At 43.9% G+C, this 11,402-nt stretch overlaps 1 protein-coding gene across 1 annotated transcript in view; it reads left to right on the top strand.

Annotated features, from left to right (window-relative positions):
- Positions 1-258: 258 nt before the first annotated feature.
- The window catches only part of RBM6 (RNA binding motif protein 6), a 53,682-nt gene continuing 42,538 nt past the window's right edge, over positions 259-11,402 (top strand). The window contains exons 1-4 of the mRNA XM_009868525.1: positions 259-371; positions 2,413-3,757; positions 4,526-4,615; positions 5,543-5,612. Of these exons, the coding sequence (XP_009866827.1) occupies positions 328-371; positions 2,413-3,757; positions 4,526-4,615; positions 5,543-5,612 (1,549 nt within the window). The 5' untranslated portion in view covers positions 259-327. The remainder of the gene's footprint in view (positions 372-2,412; positions 3,758-4,525; positions 4,616-5,542; positions 5,613-11,402) is intronic.

Genomic DNA, 11,402 nt, shown 5'->3' with positions numbered 1-11,402 from the left:
CAGCACAGTATGTTGGAAAGTTTTATGTTAATCAAAGCAGATATCAAATTGTTTGCCCACCCATATTGACAGTTTGGTTTCAGAAGTCGTTTGATGCCTGCAAATTTCAACGTGGAGAAACGCAACAATTGAACTCGTTCGTGCCTCAATGTGGTCTTGTATAGCTGTGGATCCCAATCAGGTGTTTCACACACCCCTTCTCCTAACTGGCAGCGTGTATTCTTTGCCTCACAGCTTGTTGTCATGTTATTTGTTAAACAGATTGGGCTCTCTTCGTGTTCTTAGAGTGGATTAACCATTTCTGGAAACCTACAAGACAAGATCAAAATGTGGGGAGACCATCGACAAGGCAACAGAATGGGGTCTTTTCGGTAAGCGTTTGAATGTACAATTTGTTTCGGCAACATTCTTAAATAAAAATACAGTAAGCCATAGGAACTTTTTGTTCATGAGTATTTCTGCACTTAGTCTCGTAAGCAGACTGCGATGGTAAAGGTTCTGAGGTCGATGTGGAGCTAGGTGTGATTGCCAGAGAAGGCAGTTAAGGGACAGTGTAACTTCCTGCATTTTTATAAATTTTTGTAATTGTTTGGTTTTTTTTAACGACACTACTTCTAGTATTTCTATTCCTTCTCCACACCATCTTTTCTAGCTATACTTTGTTTGACTCTTGTAAGCTCAGGTACTGATATGCCGCATGGATTTTGGTGCTCCGTGCTGTTAAGTAGTTCGTAGGGTGATGTCGATTCTCTTCAACCAAGGTGCTGGCCTTAACTTCAGAAATACCGAAGCACTTTCCTTGCACACAGGATTTTATGAAAACTTGGAGAGTTTAGTTCTCTCCGTGAGGTTAAGTGGGCCATATATCCCCATGTTCTTGGCTGTACTCCTTCGTAAGACATATTTGAATGTCACTGAACCCGTTTTAAAGATTCACATGCAACTAGACCTGCACAGCATGATAATTTTCCTGGTTTATATTCCTCTGGTTGTTACTAGATCCTGTGTTTGCAAGAGGCTCTGAATTAAAAAAATACTTAAAATGGAGGCACCAAGAGTTACGAGTTTTCTTCTGTTGTGTGTAATTCTTTCATCCTTTGCTCAAGTGTTCACCTTAGTTACTTGACTGTCAGCATGATAAAGGTGCTTCCTTATGGTATATCTGAGGTTTCTGCAATAAGAATACTTCACATAATTGTCCAACAGTAATGTATTGAGAAAGCTGATGACATCCAAACTATGAAATCTTCCATAGCTACGTTATCTTCCATAACATGTCTTAATGGTATTGATAGGAGCATGATTGTGTTTTATGATGATATTGGTGCTGTTCTGCTGACTTTTAAGTGGATTTTATCAGTATTGTTCTTTATTGGTTGGGGGATTCCAACTTTGAACCAATTTTTAATTGCTTTTCTATATGGTGGTGAAGCAGAGGCATGTAGCTTAGAAAATCTGTATATTGTTTGATTAACTGTGCAGATGTCACCTTGCATTCTGTTGGTGAGGGATTCTGTAGTGAAACTTGAAGAACAACATGACTTGCTGTAGTTGCTAAGGAAATGCCCACTGATTTGGATACAATTTGGTATTATTTTAAAATGTGTCGACATTTGCTTCTGTTTTTTAAAAAACAGAATGGAGACTCTTTTAGATGCCAAATCAGGTAGCTCCATCTCAAAAAAATCCCCACCCTCATTGGGTTTTGAAAAACTGTTTTGAGAAGAAACCTCTTTCTGAGTGGTTTGACGCAGATACCGGGAGAGCTTGTAGCTGTAGCGTTGTAAACTTGGTGTAAGACAGCTAGTCTGGAGGCATGAGCTCAGGATCATCTTGGATGCTGGTTGTTGGCATATTGCTGTGAGGCACCCTTGAAGTCTGAAGTGATAGCTTTCAGCATTTTCCCAGTTTAGACTCCAGAACAAGGAAGTATCAGTGAATCTCTGTAGGATGTTAACAGAGCATGTTTGGTAACCTCTGCTTTTATGTGCCTCAGGATGATGTGTTAAGTTAGCTGTTTGTCGTACTGCCCGGAGAGCTTAAGCTCGAGTGGTTCCTCACAGGCATGTCCTGGTGATGCTAATGGCCAAACACACCAGCTGCTGGAACCTTCAACAGCTGCAGAGCTGTGTGCAGTGCAGGACTATGTGGATTGCTGCCGTCATTAACCCATTAATATTGCAGGTATTCCCTGTTGAGTGCTTCTGGAAAATTGTGCTGAAATGGGAGCACCCAAGTTTACTTTCTCACATCTGTCGTATGCTGCCTCATCTTAAACTGCCAAACATCAATGATATCTTCTGCGGATCTTAGACTGTTACACAACTCTATAAAAGTTTAGAGAAGAATGTGCTGCTGTGTAGATTTCAGACTCTAAGCACGTTATGAATAATACTGTCTTTATTTCTACAGTGGGAGCCAAGAAGAAAGGTTTGCTCCCGGGTGGAACAGGGAATATCCTCCTTCCCTTGATAGTCTTGCTCAAGAAAGACACTCTGGCAACTTCTCTGGCAGAGAATCACTTCCTTTTGATATCCAGGCACTCACAGGCCTCCTCAATCCTCAGTTTGCCAACAGAGAGGAACCTTCTTTCAGCTTTGGAGCTAGAGATGGACCACGTAGTGACTTCAGAGGCGGGGAGGGGCACCATGATTTCAGGGGCAGAGATTTCCCACCATCTGACTTCCAGGGCAGAGATGAGTCTCAGATGGATTTCAGAGGTAGGGAGCCACCGTCTTCTGAGTATAGGGGCAGGGATATGTACTCTGGAGACTTTCGGGAGCGAGAGGGGCCACCTATGGACTTCAGAGGTGGAGACGTTCCTTCAGTGGACTACAGGAACAGGGACACGTTCCGCATGAGCTACAGGGATAGGGAAGCACATAATATGGATTACAGGGGCAGAGATGAACCTCCATCAGACTTCAGGGGAAGGGGGTCTTTTGACCTAGACTTCAGAGGGCGAGACGGATCTCACTCGGACTTTAGGGCAAGAGACATGTCTGAGATAGACTACAGGGGCAGAGAGCATACCTATTCAGACTTCAGAAACAGGGACGTACCTGATCTGGACTTCAGGGGTGTGGGCACCTCTGATTTGGACTTCAGAAACAGAAATGCACCATCGTCAGACTTCAGGAATAGGCACAGGTCCCGGTCTGATCAGGATTTTAGGAGCAGAGATGTGGCTCCTCCTATAGACTTTTCAGATAGGGAAATGCCTCGCATGGATCAAAGCCTTGTAGATTTTAGGCGCAACCAATCTACTATACCTTTAGCAGAAAGAGAGGGCTCTGGTTTAAGCACCAGCAAGAGAGAGGAGCCTGCACTTGGTCTAGATAGAACTCCCTTTGGTAGCCAAAAAGGAGAATTCCAGCATTCTGAAGCACCAGCCAGAGAAGAAGAATCCCTTGGATTGGATCTTGAAGACGACTCTTCACACAATTTCCAAAATAGCCGTGGACCTCTTCCTACTCTTCAGGACCAAGAGGAGCAACCTCAGGCCTTTGCTACTAAGCCACAACAGCAGCAGCAGCAGCTTTCGGGGGGGGAGCAGCAAAGATCCAATTCTGATCTTGGGTTAAAGGGTGAAGGTGACCTGGATTTCCTTGGAAGGCAAGACACTGACTACCGAAACATTGAGTACCGCGATGTGGATCACCGGCTGCCAGGGCATCAGATGTTTGATTATGAACATGGCAAGTCCTTTTCAGAAGGAAAACCCAGCAAAGATTCCAGGCCCTATAAGAGCCTTCAGGTGGGTGGTTTTGTCAACTGATGTTTCTGTTAAATGTGTATTGGCCAAAGATTGGAAGGAGCTAGGAAGGAGTCTTCCATTCCTACTCCATGGCTTCAGTTCTGTTCTAATGCACTGACCTCCTGTGAGATCATCCTCACGCTCCAGATTGTTTTAGTGGGCACCCTTTCTATCTCAGAAATACTCTCTTCTCAAGAGAAATGCATTTTAGTCATTGAGAATTGCTAAATACGTAGAACCGGATTTGGTTCAGAAAGTCCCCAAGCTGGAAATGACCAGACAGAGGGAAGGTGTTGGGGAGAAGTAAGAACTTACTTTTTTATTTTCTCCTGGACATTGCTTATGAGCACTACCAGAGAGAAGCTGCTGGTGGGGGTGGACTGGTGTAGAACAGCACAGCTGTTCTCACGCATCCTTTGTTTGCCTTCAGTTAGCTTGGAAATCTGAAGGTAACGGTAACTACTGAGTTAATGACTATTATTGAATTTGAACTTCCCGCTGCTGGAAAGCAGAGAGAGGCCATTTGCCTGTTTTCCTGGGCCTAGAGGACCAAGACCTCGTTGTTCAGCTCAACGAGGACATGGAGTTAGCAATACTAGTCCTCCAGAGCTCTATGACTCTTCAACAGTGCCGTGGCTAAAGATTTAAGCCAGTCTGCTTAGGGGCCTTTGCCTTTGAATTGTATCCTGCTTTATTTTGTTACTGTTTGTGTATCTCGTGAGTTGGCATCTCTCATTTGTAAAAACCATCTCGATTGTTGAACTCAAGGACCAAGATTACCGGACCTGTCCCAAGTATGTGAAGCCAAGCAAGCTCATTCGGCTAGGAGGAGTGCCTGAAACTGCCACAAAGGATGATGTAAGTCGGATGTTTTTCATCCAAAAATTTCTATCAAGGGTTTCTAAAAGTACCATTTTTAATCCTGCGTTAATGGAGTTCAGACGATCTGTCATTTTTCCCAGGAAAAATCCAGATTTAGAGATCATTGCAGTGTTAATCTTTCATCTGATTGTTCTGAGTTTTGGGGAGTCTGGAAGTGATGATTTTTTCTGCAGGCACTTGTGAGGTGTTGGTGACTAAAAGCCTCGACTCCAGACTCTTTTTTTGTGTGCCTTACTTCTGTCATTGCTTTATATGTACCAAATACTGTTATTACTTTGTTGCTATATTTTGGGTTCAGAAGACATGTGGTGTCTAAGCGAACTTGTTCATTCTTAGTTACTTGAAATTGCTTAAATAAGATTTTATAAAGATGGAACAGACGTCTGCTGCTACTGCTGATTTTAGTGTAAAAAAAATATATAAAATCTAAGCTATAAGGTAAAAGAAGTTCCTTTGCAATAGTTTTTGCAGGGGTTAGCTGTGCTAATCAAACTTTCTGAGGCTTGATACTGGAGAACTCTTGGCAGAAACTTTGTCTGTCAGAGGATGATAAGATGTGGAACAGTCATCCCATGTCCCTTGATTTTCTTAAAGGCAGTAAGACGTCTCTGACCTTAAGTAAGGTTCAGTGGTGAACTGTCTCGCTGCAACCGGCATAATAAACCTTTGCACAGTTGGATTATGGTGTAAATGGTGTTCACTTTTTAAAACAAAACCCCAAAATATTTCCCGAAACTCAATAATCAGGTCTGAGATACTGCTGGAGGAAAATGCAGCGGTTTGTTATCAGAGTTAACCTAGAAAGAAAAGAAGTCGTGGAGAGAGAAAAGTGTACGTTAGCAAGTGGTTCACTTTCTGAGGTTTGATTTTGGGAGACTGAAGTGGCTCTTGGTTTTCCTGTAGATTCTCAATGCTTTCCGAGGGCCTGATGGGACACCTGTGAAGAACTTGCGACTGAAAGATTACAGTTCAGGTGAGAGTGCTTTTCCAGTGCTTCTAGTTTCCAGTTAACAAAAGGGTATTTTTCACACCGGTACTCATTCGGCAGTTTGGTTGAAGTCTTTGGTGCCATAATTGCAGGCAGTTTCGAATGAAAATACCCACTGAGTTTTGTAGTTGTTCTTCTTGTCTTCAAAGCTGATGGCTGTGCTCACTGCTACTTCAGAGGTAAAGCATGTGTCCTAGTGCCTCTAGAGGGGCATTTTTGGATTGTTCTACATCTTATTTATGGATGGTCTTATTGTGGAACATGTCCTGCGCAAATAGTGTCCCCAGGAAACCTAATACATCCTAACATTTCTCCTTCAGTAACTTGAAACTGTGACCCTTCTTGGATATGAAGACAGGTTAAATAAAAGGAAAAGTAAGTTTTAATAAGCAAATATCCACATACTGGGGTCTGGATGCTCTTCCTCATTTAAAGAATAAAGTTTTGCTGTACTTCTGATCAGCATGTATAGGATTCTGAAGAAAGAAATATTTTACAAGGCTGTTTGTGCGAAAATTGTACTGCAACAGAGATGTGCAATGGTAGGAAATGCAGGGTGAGTCCTGGGGATTGGTTTGGATAATATTGGTAGGAAATACATGGAAAACGTTTTGTTTCTAAACCTGGGAAAGCAGAGACTTCTACCTTCATCAGGGGTTTTTTTTTTTATTGCTGGTATGGGTTGCACGTGAAGCAGTTGGAATTCTTGGTGTCAATACATTATATAAAGGCTTCCTCTGGGTTTAGTAGCTGCAGAGAGAAACTGGGGCAGTTGGGTATTTCTCGAGTATATTTTTGTTTCTGGAAGCTGTCAAAGGAGGTTTTGCAACCTCCTTGTGAACCTTTGAACTAAAGAACCACCCTTGTGTTGTGTAATCTGGTCTGGCCAACAAGCAGGGCTTAAGGGGCACAGTTGATCATTCTTGCTTCCCTTCCTTGTTTCTAAACGTAGTACAGCGTGGCTGTCGGCACCTGCACAGCACTGACTGCAACCCAGGAATTGCAACATACTCACTTTTTGCCCGTGCTGATGTCATTTGTTTGTTGTTGTTTTTTCTGAAACACGTGACTTCTCGGTAATAAATCAACTTGAACTGGGGATCCTTGCAGAAGTTTCTTCTTGTGTGTGTTATTAGGAACTTGCTGCCCTCATTAGAGAGCTGGTGTCTTCTTGTTCCCGTTCCACATCTCAAAGGGTACTTGGGGTGAGATGTGGTGTCTGAAGTTACATGCAGAAGCCCTGATATCTGCTGGTGCTCACACCTAATATGAAGGTTACAGTTTTCTGCTGTCTCTCAGAAAGCTGCCTTCTGTTTCAATCTGTCTCCTCAGCTGCAAAGTTGGGTTATTTGAAGTTTTTCTGGCAATTGTGGGGTGGGAAAGAATGAGGTTAAAATTAGCTCCTATTTTATGAGCTTTATAAAGCTGTTGTTTAACCCTGTCCAGCCAACATCAGTAATTTAAGCAGTGTGGCATTATTCTAGGTTACATGGATGCTCCAAAGACTTTGTTTTGTATTATGTCCTGAGGCTGCAAATGCAGCTGCTAATTTAGACAGTTCTCTGATCCCACTTATGCAAGATGGATATGTCTAGGACAATAAAGGCTTCCTGAATTGGGAAAACATTCTTGAAATTGCGTTACTGGAAGCTGTAGTAAATTTAATCCAGCTTTTCACATTAGGTCATACTATAGAGAAGCGTGTGAAATTGAATTCATGTTAACTTCTGAAAAGCTAACCCTGTTTGAAACTAGAGGCCAATCGTGGGCTAAACAATGCCTTTTCCATAGGGTGTGTTTGTAAATATTCTTAAGAATTACAAGCAAACTCGCTGGGTTACTGGTGTCTCTTGGACGTGCCTGGGGCCCGCTGGCTGCATTTCTGTGGGAGCTCAGTGGGACGATGGCAACCTGGCTCAGGAGAGTGCGTGCTGAGGCTGTCTGAGTGGGTTGTGTATTTTTGAGTGCTGTCCAGAAATGTTAAAAATAACATTAATCATGAGTGTGCATGTTGAGTGTGTTTTAAGAGAAGAATGCCTGCAGCTGCCTGAGGACAATAGCGACCGTAACAAATAACACGCAATTAACTCAAAATAAGTTCGGGTCAGTTTCACAAAAAGATATTGCTTATCATAAAACTTATCTCAGCAGCTTCAGCATGATGATTCCACTGTACGATCTTTCACAAGACTGTTGTGGAGGAAAATATATGGTTGATTTTTCTTGGAAAAAGGAGCTCAACTTCTTTATAAAGCCCTTTCTTGGTACATGCTGTCTATGTGCTAAGGGAAGCATATTTTCACTGAAGGTTGTGCTCAGCATGGAACGCTGTTCTTAATATACCTGGTGTAATTTTGGTACACATTCAAGCTGTTTAATCTTTAGATTATTTTGTCTCTGAAGCCCACAGACTGAAGTGGTGGCTAGATTTTAAACAAAGTAGCCAGAGGGATCTTCAGAAGTGGCATAGTAGTTCTATTTAAATCAAAAAGGCAGATATTTACAGATAGTGGTAAAATACGAAAGTCAGACTTTAGAGTATTACCCTACAGAACATTAACTTGTAATTTTCATCACTTAGATTTTTGAATTGATGCCTGTATTTTCAGACTGAAAGTAACAGATCCATTTGTGAGTGGAAGAGGACGTCTTCCAACGCGATGTGTAAGCCCTTGGCAGAAGTAACTGTATTAGATTGTTGGCTTATCTTTCAGCTTGCCTTTTCAAGTGTGTTCGGTCACGTCTGTTTGGTGAATCATTACAAAGAATAAGCCCCAAGGTGATTAGTGGGATCTTCTCAAAGAGCATCAGCTGCTTTAGTCTACAGTACCTCCCAGCGCCGGTGCTTCAAGAGATACTGGGAGATGCTGGTGTTCGATGACTTGTCAGTAGGTCTCCGGGAAGGATTTGTCTGTAACGGCATGTAAGCTGCCCCTGTCCCTTGTGAAGGTACTTATCTCTGCCCAGAGAGCGGGTCAGAGCTTTCACATGGCTTTACAGGGTGGACCTCTCTCTGTGGAGCTGTTAGTGCAGGGTGTGACAGCACCGAGCTACTCTTGGCACGTTGTCGGTCATTCTGTTGCCTCTGTGCTTGCTTTGGTGCTGACTGCCAGGAACTGGAAACCAGTCCCTGTTGACCTTTGAGAAGTCTGTGCTTTGTCTTGGTTTTGATTTCAGTCATATTTTGAACTTCTCTCCCACCTGATTCATCAAGCTTTTTTCCTACTTTTCTGACTAATGTCAAACATAAGCAAAATCTGAGATAGCATCTTGAGCATCTGATGTGCACAGAACTCTTTGACTGAGCACACACGTATGCCCTGGAGAAGAGAGCGCACGGAGCGATCTTTATCTCAAAGGGCTGCTTCTGATGAGTCGCTCACCATTAAAAGATGCTGCAATGATGTCCAAGTAACAAGTGAAAACATGAAGTGTACTCTGAGCCTTCTGTTCAAATTGTTCTCCTGGACGCAGTCTGTGGTGGAACAAGCTTGGAACGTGTTTTTTCCAACGGGAATTCGTGTTAGGGTTAGTACCAGCAATTGGGAAAAGCTGTTCAGGGGAAGCAAGCCTGAGAAATTGCTGGCAGCCCGTGGGGCCTTTCCAGCGTACTTCTGCAAGCCCAGCTAGGAAACAGAGAGAAGTTTTTGCAGAGCTGGGAAAGCCTGGTGGAGAATGGACACGCTGACCAAGACAGAGAGCAGTGTGCGCAGAGAAGAGCTCTGTGAAATGGACCTGGAGGGACCAGGTGAGCTGGCTTGCAGTGAAGAGCAATGAGGTCTACCCCAGCCCCTTCATGTACCCTCTGAATCAGTGCAGCCCTTCAGAAATTGAGAGGTTGGGGTCTGTTAACCCTCTTCTGACCCTTCTGAATACTTGCTTTTGAACCCTGGGTGGAGATACAGGAAATGCAGGAGAGGTAGCAGTACCTGAAAATGTGACTGTCCTAGCGGCTACATAATGACAGCTGCCTGCTCCATTTTGAAGAGCTTTAATGTTAGCGAGTGCTATTGGCACTAAACGTTCTTTATTGCTTTCTTAGCCACCTTCTTGTGCTAGCATTTTTTTTTTGTTGTAATTTTTCCAGGCCTGGCCGTTACATGGTGCTTGGAACTGCCCCCCTTATCCTGACCTTTGTTAAACTTAAACTGCCTTGACCAAGTCTTAGAAGAAACTGGTTTATCTTGCTTGTTCTCACTAAGCTCTGCCACATTGGTGCCCTGTTAAATATTAATAAGCCCCTTAGATAAACCTTTAGAAGGTGCTTTTTTTTTTCCTCCAAGTTCAGTCTATCTTGTCTATCAGAACAGTGAATCATTGGCTTCAGGAACATTTCAGGAAGCCTCTGAAATTTAATAATTGTATTCTTTAGTGTTGCATTTTGTTAAAACTCATAATTGAAGGCCCAGAAGTTTACACTTTGTGATGGGGAAATTGGTACCCATTTTTGAGTGACGCACCTCTCCGTTCTGGGGATAAGTTCTTAATTTTCTGTGACTGGAGTGTGTCCCAAGGCAGTGAGATCTCCTCCCCTTTTTGAAGCAGAGCTTCTGTTGTGGTAGCTCGCTTGGCTCTGCCTCTGTCTGACCCACATAGAGCTGAGTCTTAGCTCCCTTGCCGTAGCTCGACATGTGGGTGGAATTTGGGCTAGTGATGCTTTTGGAGATCGGAAGCGTGGGTGAAATACCACTCTTGCCCCCAGCTCCCATGCCACAGGTACTGTTGTGCCACAGCTTCCAGCTTTAGGTAGGGCTAGAGAGCTGAGCTGCTGTCTGCACGGGGAGGGGATGTTTCTGGAAGCGTTCAGCGGAACTGTGCTAAACTGAGACCTTTTGTTTCCTTCCAGGAGTGATGCAGTGCCCTTGGAGAGACCCCTCTGAAGGGTGGATTTGTGGCCAGCTAGTGGCTTCCTTGTGAGGAGGGCTTGGCACCAACCCTGTGGAGTTTGATTGGGAGTAGATCCCACAAGGACTTAAGTTCTTTGGTTTGGTACAAAGAACATACTGTGGGTTGATGCGAGATGACTCTAATACGCACTGTGGCGCAGATGTGCTAATTATGCTAATATATAATATATATAAACTTAGCTCACCATCAAGGTCAGTGCTAAGGGGCCCAGTTAGCTCAGTGGTTTGAGCACGGTGCTGGCAACAGTGACCAACACCGAGGTCGCGGGTTCGATTCCCGCTTGGTCCCCATGTGTTGCCAGGTCTAGTCGAGAGGTGGCGTCCCTGCCCATAACAGGGAGGTTGGACTAGATGATCTCTAAGGTCCCTTCCAGCCTAGGCCATTCTATGATTCTACGATTCTAATGTACCACAGGAAGAAGAATCTTCCGTTGCTGTGTTTTGGTGCTTTGCACAGTGAAGATTGTGTGGGGCACCTGACTGCGTCAGCCCTGAGTAAGGGCATGTGGATCTCTTGCTGAGAGCTGAAGTGATCACCCACAAACAAGCTCACAGGTTGCCGTAGCACACACAGAGTTTCCTCTTGAGGCATGACCAGGTCACTGGCTCACCAGCTGAGTTCTTCAGCCTGCAGGGGCTCACCTTTCTGAAGCTGAGGAAATATCTTCAGCGCCAATCTGGGTGAAGCAATTGATCCTTGTTTGTAGCCAGATTAGCCTGGCGAGGACTGCAAAAGCACTTGGTTGGAATTAATCCATGGTCATCAATACCAGTGCTTGCCAGTTTTCCCAGCTGTGTGGGCAGCAGGCTTTTGGCTAGTCTTGCTTGATTTCAGGGCAATAGTGCTTTGTCTCTTGAAGGCAAAAGG

The sequence above is a fragment of the Apaloderma vittatum genome, unplaced genomic scaffold (assembly GCF_000703405.1).
Source record: "Apaloderma vittatum isolate BGI_N311 unplaced genomic scaffold, ASM70340v1 scaffold27534, whole genome shotgun sequence".
Classification (NCBI taxonomy): domain Eukaryota; kingdom Metazoa; phylum Chordata; class Aves; order Trogoniformes; family Trogonidae; genus Apaloderma; species Apaloderma vittatum.
The sequence above is the reverse complement of the archived record's forward strand: the minus strand, read 5'-3'. Positions and strand labels throughout refer to the sequence as shown.